Below are 24,032 nucleotides of genomic sequence, written 5' to 3' on the forward strand. Positions count from 1 at the left end.
ATATATACAGGGTGTAAAGAAAGGTTGTTTACAACGCTTGGGAGGTGATTCTACAGATGAAAACAAGTAAAAATGTCTATGTAACACAATGTCCATCTCGGCCTCCTGAGTTACGGACGTCCAAAAGGGTGGGAAAATGAACTTTGAAGGCTAATTCTGGCAAAACGACAAGAGATAGAAGGGCGGTGTTAGGCGGCCCACACAGACTCTCAACATGGACTATCCAAAGATACTAAGATTAGATGCGTACAAGACGAGCGCAAGGGATTCTCCAAAGGATGCAAAGCATGCCGCGGACGTTATGAGGGCAAAGTGAGGTAAGAGGATGTATGTCCCTTGGGCTCGCCTTGTACACATCTGATCTTAGTATCTTTGGATAGTCCATGTTGAGAGTCTGTGTGGACCGCCTAACACCGCCCTTCTATCTCTTGTCGTTTTGCCAGAATTAGCCTTCAAAGTTCATTTTCCCACCCTTTTGGACGTCCGTAACTCAGGAGGCAGAGATGAACATTGTGTTACATAGACATTTTTACTTGTTTTCATTTGTAGAATCACCTCCCAAGCGTTGTAAACAACCTTTCTTTACACCCTGTATATAAAGAGTGAAAATAAAAAATGCTTTTTACGGTAAGAACGGACTATTTTAAACACGTCTTTAAAGCGTCATAGTAGAGGTATTTATTAAGCATCTTTTAGCAGTGCAAATGATTGCTCAGTTAAATTCGTAGTCGTTTAGTTGTGCTTATCTCAATTACATTTTTTTTTAATTCGTTTGATTTTACTACAAAAGAAATAGACTAAATATTAGCTCAAAAATATGCAAATTCAATGCTAGCGTCAAAGCGCATTAAGGACTTGATATTGCCAGCTCAAATGAATTTCTGGAGTCGCGGTGGCTCAGTGGTAGATCGTTCATCTCTGGTGCCTGGCTGGAGTCCTTGGTTGGATCCCAGCTCGCACCACGTGAACTTTGTGGTGAGCAAACACCGTGTGCATGGCTTTTCTCAGGGTTCTTCCTCCGTGCTCGTGGGTTTTCTCGGGGTACTCCCGTTTCCTCCCACTTTCTTCATTCCACCGTTTCATTCATTTCTCATCATCACTGTCTCCTTTAGCCTAACCGGCATAAACGTGGGACGTAAAAATTAAAGATTTACTTAAAGATATCGTAGTATAACTCATATAAAATATTGTTGCTACTTACTGCTATGATTATACAATGATTACACGCTATTTTTTATCACTTAAGCACAGTATATTTCTAAGGAATTATTAATTGCTGTACAGCAGTTCAATACACTTCTATATTATATGGCGTCTTGGTTAATTATATCTTGATAATCATAGATAAAACAGGTACATGGGAACGGAATTGTTACCTTGGTAACCGGATTTTTGTCCTAACGACGGATAAGCAAACATTTCCATCCAGCGGCCGAAACATAAAACATTACGAAAATCAACATTATTCATGACATTACTTATATTATTTTTCTTCTTTTTTTCCTAATGTATAGCTATTGCGTACATTAAAGCACTTTTGCCTAAATATTAAACAAGATAAATGAAGTATCGTTGTAATTTAAGATTCTGTTTTCGTTATTTCTGCCATCTCTGTGACCATGATATCATACATATATGATGTAAGCTAAGACTATAACTATAATCTGAATCCAATCACCTCCGTGGACTAAACTGTTATCCATGAGATGTCACGTAATATATTTCAGCATCACTTACCATACAAGTTCACTTTGAACAAATTATATAATTTACATGGCGGTTAATCCCTTGCGATTTACTAGCTTTTCAGAGAACCTATGTGCATTCTGTTAGGACAAAGAAATATTCAATAACCACTAACACTATTACTATCGTAATTTTCCCGTCAATTCTGTGTTATTATGTGTCCTTTAAGACCAATTGTATTGTTTTATTAACTTATCCTTTTCGAGCACATCTTCCCAAACTAAGGACTTCAGAAAGACTATGAATCAATGTGGCCATATCAAACTCCAATGTTTGCGGTGCCTCATAGACTGATGTCACCAGATACAGTTTTTTGCTTTGTATAAGTCCAAAAATAAAGATCTTCTTTTCTTTCCTTTTTAACAAATTTAGTTTCTTGTTATATTTGCAATTCGTAGATTACATTTAAAAAATATTATGACACTTGGTTGCAGTTTGTGCAAAGTGTAAGTTCTGAAGAAAGAAAAATATAAAATTAAATAAAATATAATTTAACTTAGTGTAATATTGTCCCATCAGTTATCAAGATTACCCTGGTTCAGGTTCATTTCTGGCTTTACTGCTGTAATGAAGAAAGATTCGAATACATTTCTTTCAGTATTACGAAAGCATGGGCGTAAGACTTCCATTCTATCCGTTTCATGACCTGTTTCTCATAAATGCCTAGACAGGGCGAATGTGTGTGTGGGGTGGGGGAGTCATCACGTCTGGCAACTCTTACGTACTTTATGATGCTCTTTATGTTCCTTTTCATCATTCCAATATACTGCTTGTTACAAATGCAATGTGTTGTGTAAATCTTCGCTGAAGCCAACTTATCTTGATGGTAATTTTTAAATGTTGACATTGCATTTTCCAAAATTGTCTCCTATTTTATAGAAAATTGATGCCAAAATCGCTTTCGTTGAGGGGTAGCGAATGGTATGTCCATGTCTTTTTTTTTTTTTTTTTTTTCTTTCATGTAGCTGTACGTGATTGCCTAAATCAGTTCTGTTTGTGAAGTAACAAAAAGCCTGTACAAAAAAAAAAAAAAAAAAAAAAAAAAATCTAGATATTAGCTTTTATTAGATGTGAGCGAGTCAAATCTTCATGAACAAAAAATTATGTGGGTCTTTCTTTTCGGTAAACAGAGGTGCAAAATTTATAGTGATAAACTTAGGTCACGTCACACATGTGTGGGATCATGATCACAAAGATGACCGAAGTATAATGAAATCAGAATCTTAAATACGAATGAAGTTCGTGAGGTAAGAATTTATACGCATATTTCAGTAATTACTCACGCATTACTCGATTGTATAATCATCAGAATAAAAACTTACCTATTTTGCAGTTTTAAGTTTGATAAATAAGTCTGATAGTTTGATAAAAAAAAATACTTCAAAATGTACTTTTGGTAGGGATCTTTTTCCCCCTTCCCCCCTTTCTTTCAGAAAATAATAATGTACTAAGAAGAGTTCGTTTAAAAGTTTTGTAAAGAATTTTGGAGAGTAAATTTTCCATGAATTTCATTCTTCTGGATCGAATATCTCTTGATATCCGTTAGTAATCTCTTGATATAATAGAGATTTTGTTCGTTATTGTTGCCATGTTCTATCGCAAGCATTATGACTCGTTAAATAATGAATTTACTTATAAATGAAATACGAGTAATTGTAACGTGAATTATGTATTTATAAGGTCACATGCTCTGTATAGCTGTTTTTATTAGCAAAGTACGATATATACAGAGTGAACCTGAAAGATGTTCATAAATTCCGGAAGGTGATTCGTGACATCAAAAGAAAGAAAGAAAAAAAAAGTCCTGTTGCATGTTCTCGAATTCCGCATTCTGTACGAGTGACAGAGACACCAACTTGGAATCGACAGTTGAATCCTGACAATTGGAACTGAACAGAAAGAAGTGCACAAACTATCTCTGTCTGCGCAACTGCCTAATGCACCATTTTGCTTATGTTCATAGCCACATTTAACTAGTTTTGATGTCACGAATCACTTCCCACATCCCTGTATATTTAAGTTTCTGGTTCTGAAAACTATTTACGATATAAAAATAATGATATCAAATGAGATTAATTGTAATAATTTTTCCAGTATGTTATGTATGGTAATCGAAATTTATTCTTACATGCTTCTTTTTACAGTCTACACTGTACTTAGCTGCAGTGAGATCACATGAACAGCCGCTATTAGCAAGACGTATTGCTGAGTTGTTAGTGAAGAACGGAGTTAACGTAAATGAGGTAAGTTTATTCTACTTTCTTTTTTCTGTAGTTTTAAATTTTGTCTGGAAAGCATCATTATAGAATTGTGTCTTGTACTTACCTCACAATGTAACCGTTTAAAGGCTTCAGAACCTCCAAATGTCCGATAACTTTTTTATTCCATTTTCAGGGTAAAAATAATGAAAGAATAAGCATCTCTTAACATTTTACACAAGGATCTAAGATTTGTATAGAACTTAAAATAATTAAAACGAACCATTAGCTAAGCTTCCACTATTCGAATCAGTTGGCATTTGTGTGTCCGCCCATCTGTTTTACAATAACTCTCGTAAAAAATGATCCGATTTTGATGAAACTTGGTAGTGCCTTCCTTCTACCTGGAGAAGTAACCCTATTGTTTAAAGTTTCACTCCATCAAATCCACTAAGGGCTTGAAATCCCCCAATGTAACAAGTTTAGACATGTACGTACACGACAGTTTTCCAATATAAACCGTGTGCGTGGGTTTTCTCGGGGTTCTCCCCTTTCCTCCCACTTTCTTCATTCCACCATTTCATTCATTTCTCATTATCACCGTCTCCTTTAGCCTAACCGGCATAACCGTGGGACGTAAAACTCAAAGATTTCATTTCATTTTTTCCAATATAAACCATGTAAAAATTATTCGATTATGACCATACTTAATGTATATTTACTTTATGGCATTGGAAATATCTCTACAATCTGCCAAGAATGAATGTGTGAATTTCTAAATCCAGTATTGTTCCTTGTCTTTTTCGTCATTCTCTAAAATAATAGTATAGTAATAATAGTGAAGGAAAGCGTAGTGAAGAGCCTTAGCAATGTATTTTGTTAATGTTTCCGTATGTATAGTCTTTCAGAAACTAATAAATATAGAGCTTAATCTAAACGCGCTTAAGTTTCTTGTGTTATAGTGTTCTTTGTTACCCGATCTTCATTTCTTTTTTTTTTTTCCTCTTATATATACGTGTCTATATGTATACCCGCTTCTTTAAATTATTTTATTTGGTTATAACTGTAGACTAAATATAAAATCCGTGCTAAGTACCAAGATGAAAATGTTGAGAAAAGTCCAGATTTTATTTCAGAACTGGTAGCACATAGGCGCACGCGCATTCTTCTGGCGATTTTTTTGAACGACTTCCACAGTGAATACTATTATAGATAGTCCGATGTTAACTGAACAGTGTTAGGCAAATAGACCACATTTTGAACCGAACTTTTCTATTTTTGTCGCTTAGCACGAATTTCATTTTCAGTCTACAATTTAATATTTTTTAAACAATTTTCGCCAGGTTTTGCTTTAATTAGCTATCTGTGTGTTACTTCTACAATAATAATAATAATAATAATATCTGCAGACCGACTTTTGCCTTTTCCCCTGCCATGCAGTTTCCTTTTCAGTTCTTTCAGTCTTTGAAACTTTTCCTAACATCAGGCACGTAGCCAAGGGGTGGGTCCGGGGGGTCCGGACCCTCCCTTCGAGACCAGAAATAAAAAAATAAGGAAGGATAAAACAAAAAAGAAACGAGAAATAGGAAGTCAGCGTTAAAAATAAAAAGCTAAAAATAAAATAATTTTTCATCATCGCTTCTCTGTAGTATTAAACATGTTATTTCAGAAACCGTTTTCAACTGCTCCTTTAACTTGTCATTTGGCACAGACAGTATTTGACAGATATTAAAAACAAAAAGTTATGTAGATGAAAGTTCCGTTAATATTTGATTCAATAGAGAAAGGAGCGCAAGTATTGTAAAATATTTTACAATACATTATTGGATACGTACTTTTTTAAAAATAGTTGAGGTCATAATGTCATATTTGAATGAACAGAAGAAGGAACCTCGATATTGTAAAATCTTTTTAAATCTTTTTAATATTCTTTTATTCGACATTTCTTCATAGTTTGTTACTAAAATACTTACTATCATGTCCTCATTTTATTCCTAATAAACCAATATGTGTTGCTAGTAAAATAGTGGTCAAGCCCCTTGTGTGATAACCACAATATTTCATATCACACTGCACCCCCCCCCCCCCCCCCCATTACGAAATCCTGACTAAACGAACCAGTATATGTTATCAGTAAAATAGTTTAGAATAATCGAACTCTGGTGTGGATAACCCCAGTATTTCATGTCTCGGACCCCCCCTATTACGAAATCCAACATTGAGTTGGCTACTTGTTCTTCTGTTGCAGCATCCAGTATAATTATCGGGTAACACAATGAACGTTTTATGTATTTTTGTCCTTCTTTTTCTCCGAACCCATGTTCGAATTCTCAGAACTTGTGCTTATTTTTTTAAGTAGATATGTATCTTTATACATTTCAGTGTAATGCGATGTTTGCTTTATACATTTGTATACAGTACATTGTATTTTAACACTTTCAATTTTAGGAGTATTTAAATTGACAAAGTCCTGTGTGTATTAAGAAAAAAACGTATCTTCCTAAGTTCATACTCTAAGCGGTTGAAACTTTCAAAAATGAAAGAAAAATACCAATCTACTAAAAGATACCGGTTTTCGTACAAGACATGTGTGAATAATCATTGCAAATCATTTTTTTTTTTTTTTTCGAAGTAATATGCTTGAGTGTTGTGAATGATGATGGTACACCTTTTTTAGTTCTCTTGTTACAATGACTAAATGGCATACTTGGATCAGGTTTGCCAGTAGATAATTCACAAAGCACTCAAAATTACTTTCTCAAATAAAACAGCATACAAAATACATTTTTGGGTGGTATTTTATATTTTAAATGGTCGTATCGTTCCCGAACGACATTCGGATTCAACGTAAGTTTACAGCCTGTCGTTTCGGAACTACAGTAGGATTGAAAGTGTTTATATAATCAAGGAACACTATGTTTATATTTTTGTTTATTTTTTATTATTATTATTTATAAATTTACGTTTATAATGGTAGATTCTGCATGGAGAAGGAAATACAATAATCCATTGTTTGTGCCAACAAGGTGATAGCCATGTAGAGGTGCTGAAGGAATTGCTGAGTATCAAAGATGACAAAAACAAACCAGTCTTCGATGTTAACAAAACAAATAATGAAGGTAAGTGGTAACTTTAGTTTATATTTGAAGTTGTAAATTCAAAAGAATATATTTATCAGAGCGTACTTCGTTTAAAGATAAATTGCCAGGTGCAGTAGATTAGTAACATACATTCGATATAACCATTATTCTTGACGAAAAGTTGACTTCTGGTTCACAATATTAGTTACTGAGAGTGAGGTGTACCTTATGTAGAGTTCAAGATTCTATGGCGTTGGGATAAATAACTGATTTACTGAGCGAAGTAGCTCAAGTGGTAGAGTGTTGGCTTCGCATTCGGGAGGTCGCGGGTTCGATCCCCGCTGCCGACCATCCTCACTGGGATTTTCCAGGGTTTTCCTCAGTCCTCCCAGGCAAATGCCGGGATGGTACCTAATAAATAGGCCCTGGCCGATACCTTCCCAAATCCTTTCCATTGTTATTGTTGTTGTTAGAATCCAGTGTAAAATGGCCTTAGAGCTGTATCTGGTGATTGTTAAATAAATAAATAAACTGTGGTTGCGTGTTTGTTCTAGCAAACTATATGATTGTTACAAGTTATTTTTACACGGTATTTCATAGTTTTTTAATATATATACAGGGTGTTAATGAACTATACCGACAAACTTAAGCAGGTGTTTACTTACATCAAAATAAGAGAAAAAGTCCATATGGACCAATGGCAAAAAGTGCATAGTTTCAGAGCTAGGGCTGTCCAAAATCGCGAAAACACCAAATTTCCAGAGGCTCTAGTTCGAATTCCAGAAACTGTGGATGGTGGTGCTTATCAGCGTAAAGAAAGACACGCATACACAATCCAAAAGTGTATTTTATACTGCATCCACTTTCAGTAAGTGTACAAGGTATTCCCCTCAAGGTGTAATTCTCAAATATGCTCTCAATAGAGTTTTCAGATATAGCCTGATTTCAAGAAGGGTCCAAAGTAAACAGGAAGCAAACCTTGACAACAATGGGCATCCAGTGCTTCGGAGGGAAGGCAGAAGTGTTAGGAACCAGTAACTTCATATTTTTTTGTGTTCGGAAGAACGTGTGATATGTATTTCGTCACAGTATATTTCACGTTTTCTTCACTTATAAGCGTGAAAGGAAACATTGCATCATGCGTTTTCCCGAGTACGAGAAACCGTGCTGCTGACGATTCTTAACACTTCCGACATCGCGCCAGAGGATTCCGTGTTCACTACTATCAAGGTTTATCGTTTGCCTACTTTAGACTAATCATAAAGTCAGAGCATATCTCAAAATTCGGTTGATGGCATGTCTGGGAATTTCACCCTGCAGAGAATAATCTGTACACCGATTGAACATTAATGAAATGTACATTTTTGGATTGCGTATGCGTGACTTCCTTTACGCTGATAAGTACCACCATCCACAGTCTCTCGAATTCGAAATAGGGCCTCTTGAAATTTGGCTTTATCGAAATTTTGGACAGCCCTAGCTCTGAACCTATGCACTTTTCGCCATATGTCCATATGAACTTTTTCTCTTATTTTGATGTGAGGAATCACCTCTTAAAGTTTGCCCGTATAGTATATACAGGGTGTCCCAGGAGGAAGGGGCAATATTTTGGGAAATGGTAGTATGGGTGATTCTAAGCAAAAAAGTTCATATGAACATAGGTCATAATCTCAATGGTTTGAGAGCTACAGGTTGTGAACCATTTTTTTTTTACTTTATATTGATTATTACTCACCCTGTAGTTATTCTACAGAGGTGCCACATAGCGGATTTGAAAGGTGATGAAATGACCTTTTCAGCGATATGCAATATGTGGCAGTGGTATCTTTGGAAGAGAAGTTATTGAGCGATATTTGGAATGAGTGTTGCCATCCATTTTTTAAAATAACCTTAACTTTCTCAAATTTCTGTCAATAGGTTCCATTCCAAAGACAACACTGCCACATGCTGCATATCGTTGGAAAGGTCATTCCATCATCTTTCAAATTTTGCTGTCTTAACTCTGTTACAGAGTGAACAATACGCAACAAAGTCAAAAATGGTTCACAACGTGTAGCTCTCAAACCGTTGAGATTAGGACCTATGTTCATATGAACATTTTTGCTTAGAATCACTCATACTACCATTTCCCAAAATATTGCCCCTTCCTCCTGGGACACCCTGTATATATATATATATATATATATATATATATATATATATATATATATATATATATATATATATATATATACTGACCAGTCAAATGGGGCCGCGGTGGCTCAGTGGTAGAGCGTTCACCTCTGGTGCTAGGGGTCCCGGGTTCGATCCCAGCCCCCGCCAAGTGAACTTTGTGGTGGACAAACACCGTGTGCGTGGGTTTTCTCGGGGTTCTCCCGTTTCCTCCCACTTTCTTCATTCCACCATTTCATTCATTACTCATCATCACCGTCTCCTTTAGCCTAACCTGCATAACCGTGGGACGTAAAACTCATAGATTTCATTTTCACTGACCAGTCAAAACATTCACAATATGGTCCCTATCAAACTCTGTTATATCGTCAGCTTTTCCCATTCTACGCACAAGCATCACTGACTGATCCAGTAAAATCACTGTCTGGCGAGCTGTTCTGTTTTACCTCGTGATTTTTGAGTCAGTCCAATGACTTTTTTTAAAAAAAGTAGCGTAGTCATATTGTTTTGGTTTGTCAGTAGATATATATATATACTATGTATGTATTGTATTTTCTTTCAGGGAGAACCGCTTTGCATGAAGCTGTTTCCAGTCATGGCAAAGATAATACGAAGTGCTTAAAAACGATCGAAGTTTTGCTGTTTTGCGGTGCCGATGAAATGAAGCAGGTAAATTAAAAAAAAAAAAAAAAAAAGATATGATCTGAATAATATTCCTATATTTATTATAAATTACAAGAAGAAAAATATTTTAGCACAGGAAACATTTTGAATAAAAGTATTGGATGTGATCACAATGGCTTTTACCTGCATCTTTTGAGAGGGCACTTCTTCGCATACAAATCCGAGTAACAGTGTGAACCCTGTTTTAATCAATAACGCTATAAATGGTGCACATTAGATAAACTGAGCACATATTTTGGAGTGCGTGTCCTTATTTCTACTAGAGAACACTAATCACTCACTTGATTCTTACAAACATTTTCTGAATTTGTAGCCATATATGACAAGCTAAATCCAATGGACAAATTTTATCTTGTCCTTCACCATGAATAATGATATAATTACCATTATGTTCTTCAGAAACTGTCGAAGGAAATAACTACTGTTATTTTTATATGTGATAAATGGACAAAATCCTATCCGAAGTTTGTTTAATTTATTAGTATGAATTACGAGTTTGTGTGTTAGTGACAGTTTGAATTTTGCTCTTTTTTTCTTGTGCTGGTTTATATGCAAGGCTCAATGGTAGAATCCACACTTCTGGCGCGTGGGGTCCCTGACTTGATCCAAGCTTGTCCCCAAATGGGCTATATAATGGACAAATTCCGTGTGCGTGAGTTTGCTTGTAATTCTCCCGTTTCCTCCCACCATCTTTATTCCATCATTATCATTCATCTCATCATCATCGCCTCCCTTTGCTTCGGTGTATATCGTGGTACGTTGAGTTAAAAATATCTTCACGAGGCAGAAACATAAATTTTATCTAAGTATCCCACTTTTATGTATATTGAAAATCGTACATTAAAACAGAATTTTAAAGACGGTTATAATACATTGGTATGGTCCCGTTTTACTTTAGTAACATTATAAATAAAATTTACCTTCTCACTTGAAACAGAACTCGTTCTTGTTGTTACCCATAAACAACATCCAATTGAGAGATCCGTAGCCTGTACATCGCCGTTATTTCTAGCGTTCTACACTAAGAATCACTACCTTTTAATTTAGGTATGTCCTCCCGATTTTTGGTCGACACTAAAAATTCTGTTACGTTGGAATCAACTGGAGGACCACTCGCTGCTGATCATTAAGCTATACGGCAACATGGCTTTATTTTATTTATTTTTATTTATTGTAACAAAAATACTTCCAGTTTTTAAAGATAATTTTAAGGTAGTTTATCCCTTACGTTGAAAATGAATTTGAAAAGTTCGCATATTCATTTGCTCTCACAAACTTCTTTCAAGAGAGATAAGATAGAAAACGCTTTATATTAAACTTTTAAAAATAAGAATTTGTGTTAAGATATAACAGATTAATTATTAACGGATGTCAACTTCCTTCCGGACCAGGATTATCAGGAATGACTATACGTGTCAAGTAGCGTTATCATCAGTATGAGCTGCCATCTGGTTGTGTTTTGTTCACTTATATTAATTCACTTTCCTAATAAATTCTAATAAACGTTGTCATCGTCGCTTTTAAGTGAAGTACTCTTATGTTTTTTGCTAATATTTTTAAATCATCACCTATTTATCTTATCTTCTAGTTGACAAACAAGTTGAATCATTGTACTAAAATTTTTGCGATAGCAAAATATATTTTTTTCATTATGAAACCAAACTCAGATATTTATAATGGCTGTGTATGTTCTTTTAGCACACTTCATGCTTTTTTATTGTATAGCAAACTTAAACCAAAAAATATTGAAGAATTATATCGTGATATGAATTTCGTATTAAGGACTATTTCATCTGGTAAATCGGTCTCCCGTTCTTCGCACGGAGAAAAGGTTTATTAAAAGCGTTTGAAAGATACATATGAGCCCCTTCTCTCCACTTTCTTAAGATATTGTTTGAATCGAAATGAAATGATAAGAACCTAGCTCGACCCAGGTGTTAAATATGTTCATTCTTTGCTTAACTGTATTTATGTAATTTCCTTTCCACTACTGTTCTAAGTCTGTCGTTGGACATTACACTGTGCTTACTGAATTGCGACCACCCCTCCACACAAGGGAGTGTGGCTAGCAGCCAAGCTGATTACAGGACCACCCCGACTGGTAGTATTGCCGAGAAAAAACATATTCGAACCTACATGTTGGCAGGGTTTATCCGCATTCCAATGGGGTATGATCGTGGGTACTCAAGCAATATATGCGTCTATAACCCAGAGAGCAATACTTGTCGGATACGCCCGTTCCTGTGTAGTGAAGGTGTAAAGGGAGTGGGAAGAAAGTGAGGTAACAGTCTCCAAGAGACGGAACTGCAGGGCCATAGGGAAGTTCAAAACGTGGGGCGAGCGTTGTGAAATAACTCGTGACAGCCACACGAAACTTCAGTGTTCGGGATTTACGTGATTAATACAATGGTGGATGCCCAACACCGATATCGCATGCAACTATACAGCGTACAGTGGCACGCATAAAGTTCCACAGCAGACGACCCATTCGTTACTCGCTCCATACTACTCGTAACCGCCGGCCACTTTGCGCTTGAGCAAAGGAACACGCAAATTGGACCGTAGATGGTTGGAAAAGGGTGTGTTGGTCCGATAAATCACAATTTGTGCAATTCCTCTCGGACAGGCGTGTACATATGTGGCGCCACTAGCACGAAGTTATGGACTCATCATGCATGGTGCGTACTGTACAGGCGGGTGGGGGCGACTGTAAGGTTTGGGGATGCTTCTGTTGGTAAGGACTGGGACCGTTGGTGTGCGTGGGCCACAGTGAGACATTCGTTGTGTACCTTCGTGTGTTAGAGAATCACGCACACCTACAATTCCCGATCTCACCAAACCAGGACTGTACTTGCTTGACTTAAGGAACATTCCACAGAGCGGTAGCATATGAATTAGTCTCCTAACTCACCGGATCTTAATCCTATAGAACATTTATGGGATGTGGAACGAGCTCTTCGCACCATGATTCCTGCACCGACATCTGTGGGCTCATTGTAGGATGCCATCAGGAATATATGGTGTCAGATCCCCGTGAAAACATATCAGCAACTACCAGAATCCATGCCACTCTGTGTCCACGCCGTTCTCTGAGCAAAAAATGGAGCAACAAAATATTATATAGGTGGTCGCAGTTCAGTGAGCACTCAGTGTACTTGCCTGGTTTTCCTTCCTATTTTTGTTCGTTTCCTCGCTGACATTATGTGGTTCATGTTAAAAGTCTACGTTAGAAACTATGGAAAACATTTTATGGCATCTAACAATATTGTTGCGACTCGGCTGTGGTAGCTATCACAAACAACATTCACTCTCATTTTTATTAATAAAAATTGACACAATTGTTATATTATAATTTATGCCACACGTGGTTCTGCCTATTCTGTTGGCATATAAGTTCCTTTGTAATTCGTTCATCAGTTCATTTGGACCTAATCTGTGTAGGTGCTACAAAATGATTGGATCCTTACTGATGTTGAATAATAATTAATGGTTGTGCCCCTATTGTAACAACTTATTGTGACCTTATTGTGACAACTCTAGAACCAGCCAACCGATCTCGATCAAATTTTCAACATAGATAAGTTTTGGACTTGGGATGGTTTTCATCATCGCTTTGATGGTGCAATTTGGGAAAGAGGGATATATATATATATATATATATATATATATATATATATATATATATATATATATATATATATATGAAAATGATAGAAAATGACATATTAGTGTCGAGTCCATAGTTTTCGAGGTCACTGAGATGAACAGTGACAATTCCGATGCCATTTAAATCCAAATTCAGCCCACAATTGGGGGAGGGGGAGATATATGAAAATTATGAAAAATAACCTGATATCAGAGAGCGCTTCAGTAATAATAAAAATGACTGACTAATGGAAATAATAGTAATGTTTCTTATTTTAACTCATTGAAGTGGGTAATTGACGTTAGTATGAAATTAATGATAAATTCTAATTTTTAGTTACGATATAGTCTTTAACTTGTATTTTTAATTAGCAGAAATTATTAGCCCAACCAGTTTTTCGTACTCTTTGTAATTACATCTAAAATTGTCCTTTTCTGTCTATTGAAATGTTAAAATAGGGGAATTGGAAAGAAAGTTCGACAGGAATATCGTCTGTCACCGACTTTATTCAATATCTTTCTAGAAGAGAGAGGTCTATTGAAATGTTAAAATAGGGGAATTGGAAAGAAAGTTCGACAGGAATATCGTCTGTCACCGACTTTATTTAATATCTTTCTAGAAGAGATAGGTCTATTGAAATGTTAAAATAGGGGAATTGGAAAGGAAGTTCGACAGGGATATTGTTTCTCGCCGACTTTATTTAATATCTTTCTAGAAGAGATAGGTCTATTGAAATTTTAAAATAGGGGAATTGGAAAGGAAGTTCGACAGGAATATTGTCTCTCGCCGACTTTATTTAATATCTTTCTAGAAGAGAGAGGTCTATTGAAATGTTAAAATAGAGGAATTGGAAAGGAAGTTCGACAGGGATATTGTCTCTCGCCGACTTTATTTAATATCTTTCTAGAAGAGAGAGGTCTATTGAAGGGAATTGGAAAGAAAGTTCTACAGGAATATCGTCTGTCACCGACTTTATTTAATATCTTTCTAGAAGAGAGAGGTCTATTGAAATGTTAAAATAGGGGAATTGGAAAGGAAGTTCGACAGGGATATTGTCTCTCGCCGACTTTATTTAATATCTTTCTAGAAGAGATAGGTCTATTGAAATGTTAAAATAGGGGAATTGGAAAGGAAGTTCGACAGGGATATTGTTTCTCGCCGACTTTATTTAATATCTTTCTAGAAGAGATAGGTCTATTGAAATTTTAAAATAGGGGAATCGGAAAGGAAGTTCGACAGGAATATTGTCTCTCGCCGACTTTATTTAATATCTTTCTAGAAGAGAGAGGTCTATTGAAATGTTAAAATAGGGGAATTGGAAAGAAAGTTCGACAAGAATATCGTCTGTCGCCGACTTTATTTAATATCTTTCTAGAAGAGATAGGTCTATTGAAATGTTAAAATAGGGGAATTGGAAAGGAAGTTCGACAGGAATATTGTCTCTCGCCGACTTTATTTAATATCTTTCTAGAAGAGATAGGTCTATTGAAATGTTAAAATAGGGGAATTGGAAAGGAAGTTCGACAGGAATATTGTCTCTCGCCGACTTTATTTAATATCTTTCTAGAAGAGATAGGTCTATTGAAATGTTAAAATAGGGGAATTGGAAAGAAAGTTCAACAGGAATATTGTCTGTCGCCGACTTTATTTAATATCTTTCTAGAAGAGATAGTGGAAGAAGAGCCTATACAGTAAAGACTGCATTTCGGTAGAAGGTAAAATGATTTCGGTGTATAAGGTTTGCAGATGATATGTCGCTTGTTGCGGAGTCTGAAAAGAAAAGTAATAAGATGACAGAAAACTTGAGGAAGGGCTGTGTGAAGAATGTGAGGCGAAAATAAATGATAGAAAGGCTAAAGACATAGTAATTGCAATAAAGCAGTTGGTATCAAATATAGTAGTAGGAGAGGAGGAAATAAAAGAGATGACTGGTTTCAGATACCTGGGTTGTATTATTAGTGCTGACATGAAGTGCGAACATAAAATAAAAGCAAAGATACAAATGGCAAAAGAAACATTTAGGAGGAAGAAAAGTGTGTTTTATGGGTTTTTGAATAAAAAGTAGAAAAAAAAAAAAAAAGACTCATAAAATGCTTTGTGTGGAGTATTGGGCTATATGGAACGGAAATGTGAAGATTACGCAAAAGCGATGAAAAAAAAAAAAAAAAAGATGCCTTCCCAACAGCCTTTGCAATGTGTGTGTGGAAAAGCATAGAAAGAATTAACAAATGGTAGATGTGTTTAAAAAAGAGGAAAAATTGGTTGGGACATTGGCTGAGAAGGAAGGGGACATGAGGGACGTGCTATAGGGATGGTGGCAAGGAGGAGAGGGAAGGAGACTAGAGCTGGTGGACGGTACCAAAACAGAAGAATCTACGAGAAAATATAGAAAGACCTTGGTGCATGAATAAGCTGGTGGCACAGTACTTATGATGATGATCTCGTTGGAACAAGTTCGTTTATTTTAACCATAATGGTTAACTAAGTTGATTCCAATATAGGCTTATCGCGTGGACGTTAGAATGAATTTTCAATATTAAAGTTATGGTTAGTTTTGAGTTGGTTTAATTTTGCTTTCCGTGTATACCTTTCCAGAAATGAATGTACATTCTAGAGGATATGTGTATTTTGTAAGTTTATTGGTTAGTAGCTAATTGTCTATTGAATAATGTTGTTACCATTCACTGCCCCGATAACTGTGATTTATTTACGTGATTCATCACGTGCGTAATCGGAGCAGTAAATGGAACTTTGAATCTTGTGTGCCATAACCTATAATTGGTTTTTACTATGTTGTTATTTATTATATATTATTATTATTATTATTTTCAGGAGTACAAATGTCAGAAGACACCTCTGTGTTGTGCAGTAGAAGAGTCACCTGACCCACAATTGATAAAATCATTACTTGAGAGATACAAAGGAGACAAATGTGCTTTAGTAAACAAAAAGACATCGACAAAAGACACACCTCTACACTATGCTGCAACGTTACAAAGTGTTTCCCTGGAAGTGCAAAAGGAGATATTTAAAATTCTCCTGGCTTATGGTGCAGACAGCAGCACACTCAATAGTGCTGGAAAAAGTCCTCTTGTTCTGGTGTCGGAAGAACGTAAAGAGGTAGGTAGAGATATATTTTTTTAAAGTATTAAAGTTATAGCAAATTCACGGATGTACGTTAGTTACTTCAGAAAATGAGGGAGTCCAAAAATTAATTTCGGAAAATCTCTAATATATAAGCTATATGAACTGACTCACTGTCATAAAATCACGGGTACTTCCGATTGACGTAGAAAGATGAAATTTGGCATACCTATAATGTGTGTAAAGATTTCAGAATACTGAATAGAGTGTTATTATTTATTTATTTATTCTTTGCGCTACCAAAGTTATGTTGTGGTATAAAATAATTATATATTGATCTTATATTTTACGACCTGTTATAAGCGTTCTGTCATCTAACATAGGTCATCTAATCATTTTAACAATACTAACTGGCTGAGTTACAATTTCACAGATTCATTGAAGCAGGAAGAGCGACACTAAATATTTTGTGCTAAGCCAATTAGAATTATTAACTATACATGAGTTTAGAAATTTATGTTAATATTTGTTCTTATTGTAAAATTTCAGAAACTGAGTTCTACATTCTGTATCCTTCGCTCTATATTATTACTTTGTTCTCTGTATCATATTTATCTAAGATCTCACTTTAAACTATTAAAGTTGCATCACTCCAAAGGTCTAATTTAGATTTACTGTACCTCTAACCTATTTTACAATAAGAGCACCCACAGAAGTAGCTGTATTCTTTCTTTCTGGTAGCTGTATACTCTTTTAACTTGGGCAGGGTTGTCCAAGGCCAGTGCATCCTGCAGGCAACTTCCGATTTTTATGTGGAAGACCTCATAATCGAACAAAGGGTCTGTCGGACCTGGTTGGAGGAATTGATACGCGGATTCAGGAACTGATAGTGTACTAAACTCTCTTCTTCCCACATCCACAACCCGTGAGATACTTAATAGCACCGTATAGGATGCCGTGTAACCGCTACTTATACCATCTAACAAAATGTTTATTATTCGTTTTGAAATAACTTACAATTTTTCATACAACATGCCCGCTATTGCGCTGTTTTTATATTCTGTAATTTTTTTTTCTCTCTCTCTCCAGGAAATCAGGCGTCTGCTTCAGTTGCATCGCCGAGAAAGGAAATAATATTTTCTAATATATATATATATAAAAAAAAAGAATGTTTTCCAAATGTACCTGTTTTTCATCCTGGAGGAGGAGCCCAACTAAATAGTTGTTCGCATTCGTATACGAAAGATGCGAAAATTGGAAGTATAAGAAGTGACCTCCATACTAAATTTCCATCGATAGAAGAAGATTAATTTTGAGAATGCAGACCGAAAGTGCTTAAAGAAAGGCTGCGCTTCGTGCTAATATCTACGAAGTTGAACGTGCTCAAGTAATGCAACGTGAAATAGTCTTTGTAAATTGTTTTTAATGCCTCATTTGTTGACGTGTACGTGAACTGAACTTGGCTATACCAAGGTAAACGTTATAGTTGCTGTTATAAGATGACTTCCTTTTAAGTTTTCCTGGAACTCAGTTGTGTTTGGGGGGAGTGAAGGACAGATGTGTGTAAAGTAGTAATACCAGATTTAATCAAATGTATTTTATCGTGCAATTGTGCCAAAATAATTGACTTTACAGTAGAGCTTTGTTCGAAAACGTTATCTTTTTCTTTTTCATATTATTATTATTATTATTATTATTATTATTATTATTATTATTATTATTATTATTATTATTATTATTATTTCAAGTAGTACTACGATATGGATTTACATTCAGGTGACATGTAGGATAATTATTGCCTTCATTTTGTATATTATCTTCATGTAAACCTTATATATATACTTCAGCCTTCGCTTCTTGCGAGCAAATTGTGGTATTCTGTTCTAATTAGTTGTTTCACTGTCAAGTGTTAGCTAATTATGTGGCCATATTTGTTTATCGCTTGACTTGGCTAGTTTTCCATACTAGGGTGAAACAAACGAACAATGTTAGTATATGGTATTTAGGTCATTATTGTACCTAGAAATTGTGACACAAAGAAAAGTTGAAGAATATAAACTTTTTTTTCTATCGTGTAGTAAGTGAATACTGTCTTCTTTGCAATATTAGTTATAATATGCTGCAAACATACCTTTTTAAAGTGTATATATATATATAACATGATGTTTATGTATATAAATTAAAAAGTACATATGCCACTCGAAAGTACGTATTCATGATGAGTGTGTCGTAAATGTATATAGCATTTTTCTTAAGTTGCTGGAAATATAACAGGATAATTTTAAAGCTTGTTGAACTGTTTGTAGCTGTACCCTTTTATAGAGATTAAGCAGCAATTTCTATTGTTAAATGAATATCTGAGGCATCTCAGGAGACTAGTTATTGAGTGCAAGTTTTTTTAAGGATTTCATTAGACCTCAGGGCTCAGAGAAAGTCCTCATATATGTATCTGTATATATTCGAAGGTTTATAATGATAGTCCAAACTAAAGAATAAAAGGACATAATATACTGTTGTTCTTATAGCAAAGAAAGTGTCTTTAGAACAAAATATGTTTCGTATTAGTAGACATTTGTAATATGTTACGTTTGGATGTGTTTGGTGTTTTGTTATGAAAGGTTGTTGTTATTATTAGCAACTGGATCCACGTGATCGAGTGGAATCTTGCTTAGCAAGGTTCTGTATTCACACGCGAAAAGGCTTATATTGTGATTGTTAAAGAAGATTCGGATCCAGTTGTGCTGTTGGTCCCGTCCGTTGAAATGGTTGTTGGTTGTAGTCATAACATGTAACAATATTCGTGGTCTTGTAAAGCTATGTTTGTGTTAATGTGAAAGAAATATATTGTACGTTCTGAAAAAAACAGAAAGATATGTTCCTTAAACAGAGAACACAGCTCAAATAAATAATTGGTTGTGTACAGTTGTTAAAAACTCTAATTGAAAAAAAAAATATATATATATATATATAATAGTCAACTTGTTGAAAACAAGGTGAGTAGTATAGTACTGTAGAAAAAAAGATCATTATATAAATGAATATACGAATTTATTACCTATTGAAATGCAGAACGACATATTTTTCAAAGCAGCATATTTTTCCACGTGAATATATTTTTAAAACTATCGAATCAAGTTAACTGAACTACTGATGTCGTAGTTCGAAATTAGGCAACGATTAGTTGGATAAGAATGTACGTATATATATACATTGTTACATCCGAAAAAAAAAAAAAAAAAAAATTCTAAAAATCTGGAAACAGAATATGTTGAAAATAAAATTAAAAGTTAAAAGACTTCTTACACAAGTAAATATGTAATATATATACATACACACACGTGTTTAGTACATCTTTTATAATTGTTAAAATTTCTTTCGTGCTTCCAGTTGCAATGTGCTGTGCATTGTAGTTCTTGTTTCGAAAATCTTATTTGCTTTAAATCAAACAGAGCCACAGGCAGACATGGTCGCTACTTGAAATCCTGAAATTTAAAACAAGTTTAAGATCGAAGAACATTAATAGTATGTTGAAAAAGTACTTTCCAATGGGAATTACAAACACTATATATATTAGTATGTTTAGTTGTGAGATTCAAGGTAAACAGGATGTTTGGAAAGGAGACTTAACTTTTAAGAACTATGTAAGGTGGGTTGTTTTATTGATTTTGGTATTTGTTAAAATTGAATACGATATGTATGTGATTCGTCTGAAAAATATTAAATATTTCCCTTAAGTGTTCTGTTGGGTAAACAAATTAGATATGCTTCTTGTTCGAGAAAACGTTGTTATGTATATATGTAAAATAGAATCTTGTAATGCTAACATTAACACGTAAAAGTAAAGTGAAAAGCTAATTAATAAATCTCAAACTGAATACAAAATAATTATTTTAAAAAAATGTAAGAAGAATGACTTAAAAAAAAAAAAAAAAAGTGCGATAAACCAATCAATTGGAACTGCTCTTAACTCAAACGAAACTTCTTTTAACGAGCCAGCTGTGTTTGTAGAAAAGAAAGAAAAAAAAAAAAAGACTGTTGTGTTATAATTTGTCTGGAATCTTCTGGTGACGTTATGTAAGAGATCATGTGAAGTACCGTGTTTGTTATGTATATTCGTACCTGTTTGTATCTATATGTGCGTCCTCCATCCTCCCCACCGCCCCCTCAATTGTCAGAAATTAATCTTGTAACACATATAGCGAGTCTTTCTTTCTATAAAAAAAGACAGTACAAATCAAGTTGTCACCCATTCATGTTTTACATTTTTTATTTTGTTGCCATAATATACGAAACAAAACTGAAGTATATCAACTTCTTAACGGGATTGAGTATCTACGCTTGATCTTTGTGTTATAACCTATTGACTTGTATGGCAAATTACTTTTTCTGTTTCCTCTGAAATGCACTGAAATTCTCAAAATGTTGATTTTACTTATTTCTTTTCCAGACCTAAATAAATATCCTTTGCTATTTTAAAAAAGAAAATGAATTTACGAACGGGGCCCAAAAGAAACCGGAGTTTTATTCTTTAAAAAAACAATTTATTACTTTTTTTTTTTCAAAATTCTTTCAGTTTTCTTCAAAGTACTCTCCATTAAATGTGATTCATTTTTCCTGTTTTCATTCCCACTGTTTGAAGCATCTCTGGAATTCTTTAACTTTTATATCGTCCAGTGCGCTCTGCGAAGTTCTTTTTACAGCCCTTACACCATCAAAACACTTTCCTTTTAGATTTTGTTTAATTCTCGGAAGCTGTCATCAGGTTAATCAAAAAGTTTGGATCACTTTCAATTTGATTTTTCAAGCTCTGGCTCAAATTCAGGCGAATGTTTTTGATCCTGTGTGAGCAGGCGAGAAACAAACTTAGCGGCAACACGTCTCGTTTGCAAAACCTCACGCTGGCACGAGCTCCAACTCACTCCTGTTTGTTTTGAAATGTTATCGATTATGAAAAGACAATTCTCGATGATTTTTTGGCAGATTTTATGTTTTCGTCGTTTCGAAATGAAGAAGAGCACCCAGAACGAGCATGATCTTTAACACTCATCTCACCATACTTAAAGCATCCAAACCATTCAAAAAATTATGTGCCGTTCATAGTGTCCTTCTTGAAAGCCTGTTGAAGCATTTCGTAAGTTTTCGTTTCCGATTTTCCAAGCAGGAAGCAAAATTTCAAACACACTCTTTGTTCCTTTGAATCTGCCTTAACGATTTCGCAGGCAACAAACGAGAATACTTTGAGAAAAACAATAATACAATTAAACGTTAACCACCTACGTAGACACTGCTTGGCCAACTGATTTGGGAGGGTCTCTACTACTAGACCCATCTAGCGGGAGAACTCTCGACTGCGCCTAGGAACGGCGGCGCTCTTTCAATCCGGTTTCTTTTGGGTCCCCCCTCGTACATTATACCTAAGTATATAAATTTGATATCACTTAAAGTAATTTAAAATTGTGTTCGAGTTCATTTCACAGAAAACAGAACAATAGCGTCCCATATAAATCAATAGGTTAAAAAAAAAAAAGTGCAGATATTCCAACTCCGTTAACTTATCATTGAAATATATCAACATATTTAAGACATAGTAAGCAAGTATCCATAACTAATTTATATATACATATATATGCACGTTGTTTGTGTTTGGTATTTTTTTTTTTAACAAAAGAAAGACTGAATTGATTTATAACTTTTTTTTTTCATAAAGAAAGTCATGGTAAAACTATGGATTAATTTGTACACTGTGTACGTGTCTTTTTCATAAGTACTCTGTTTATCGTTAGGTATTCATAATAGCGTTACTAAGTAGTACTTACTGATCTCTGATTTCTTACAAAGTTTTGTTCGCTGTGCATAATTTTGTATTAAATGTATCGTCCAGTTTTGGCTTGAAAACAAAATAAATAAAAAGGAATTTCATTTACATTTGAACCTAACCTTATATATATGTATATATTCGTGTATTGTAACAATTCATGCTCATCAAAAGAATAAATTGTCTTTAAAATATATGCATATATTGTAATTTCTTTTGTATTATTTTGATTGATTAATTGGGATATAATAAGGACGTCAGCAATAACGCTAGTTGTCCCCATCATGATTAAAACACATTCTATATTACTTTGACAAACTTGAAATTAATCACTACAACATAAAAATATTAGCCGTTGAAACAGTAGTATTTTTTTTATTAACAAAAAATTGGCTACTTACCAATGGCTCCTCCCCTGAGAAGCCTAAATATTTTTCATACGTTTCGGAACTCAACGCTGGTTCCGTCCTCAGTTTCAAAATGAAAAGGATTAAAACGAATAGGAGATAACAGGTGTAAAACAAGGAATACATACCACTAAATAAATAAATGTAACGTAAAGAGAACATTGATTCTGAAATGCGACGAGCAGAGCAAAGTGCAAAAGGAATCACCCAACTCGAAGGAAGCGCGGTGTCTATGTTACGTCACTATTGCCAAATTCAAAATATGCATCAAAGGTAGAGAACCAAGTTCTATCAATGTTGCCAGTTAAATTTAAAGCAGGTTTGTATTTATGAATAAAGAATTATTCTTTAATCTCCCGTTGTTCCTTTGTTTTTTGCTGAAGGTGTTACATTCACCTGTTTTATTTTATGTATATGTTGTTTTAAATGAACGCAATATTAACACGCGAATTAAAGAACATATTAGACAATCAAAAAAGTCACAAGAAGAGGGCATGTTGGGATTGGCGCTTCATTTAAAACTACATACACATTATATAAAACAGGTTAATGTTATAGGTTCAGCAAAAATAAATAAACAACGAGAAATTAAAGAATCATTCTTTATTCATAAATACAAACCTGCTTTAAATCTGCATACTGGAAACATTGCTAGAACTTGGTTACATACCTTTGATGCATATTTTGAATTTGGCAATAGTGACGTAACATAGACACCGCGCTTCCTTCCATTCATTTCACTCTTTTTGCACTTTGCTCTGTTCGTGGCATTTCAGGATCCATTCTTTACGTTACATCTATTTAGTGGTATGTATTCCTTGTTTTACATCTTTTTATCTTCTATATGTTTTCTTCCTTGTTACCTTGCCACTGAAGAAGGAACCAGCGTGGCGTTCCGAAACGTATGAAACAATATTTAGGCTTCCCAAGGGAGGATCCACTGGTAAGTAGCCAATTTTTGTTAATTTGAATGATCCTCTTATGCGCTCATAAAATTTCTTCGAAATCACAATTTGCCTTGATTCGACTCTAGTTGATTTTTTCTACGTAGTCAAAGCTCTAACATAGCGTCTGCGAAATCTGAACTCTATCTGTTAGGTGGAAAAAGTAATAGAATGTTGCACAGGCCGATTTTTGGTATAGGTTGCTAGGAAAGAGTCGGAGAGACTGAAATGACAAGAGCAATCAGAAGATAACAAT

The 24,032-nt window shown here is 34.8% G+C and overlaps 1 protein-coding gene across 2 annotated transcripts in view; it reads left to right on the plus strand.

Moving 5' to 3' along the window:
- LOC145662464 (uncharacterized) overlaps nt 1-22,621 on the plus strand; it is a 63,756-nt gene extending 41,135 nt beyond the window's left edge. For both annotated transcript variants that reach the window (XM_081728068.1, XM_081728069.1), the window contains exons 6-10: nt 3,891-3,989; nt 6,922-7,063; nt 9,759-9,865; nt 16,359-16,646; nt 17,700-22,621. In XM_081728068.1, the coding sequence (XP_081584194.1) occupies nt 3,891-3,989; nt 6,922-7,063; nt 9,759-9,865; nt 16,359-16,646; nt 17,700-17,744 (681 nt within the window). In that variant the 3' untranslated portion in view covers nt 17,745-22,621. The remainder of the gene's footprint in view (nt 1-3,890; nt 3,990-6,921; nt 7,064-9,758; nt 9,866-16,358; nt 16,647-17,699) is intronic.
- Nucleotides 22,622-24,032: the final 1,411 nt, after the last annotated feature.

Source organism: Thermobia domestica, chromosome 10 (assembly GCF_964235325.1).
Source record: "Thermobia domestica chromosome 10, izTheDome1.hap1.1, whole genome shotgun sequence".
Lineage (NCBI taxonomy): Eukaryota > Metazoa > Arthropoda > Insecta > Zygentoma > Lepismatidae > Thermobia > Thermobia domestica.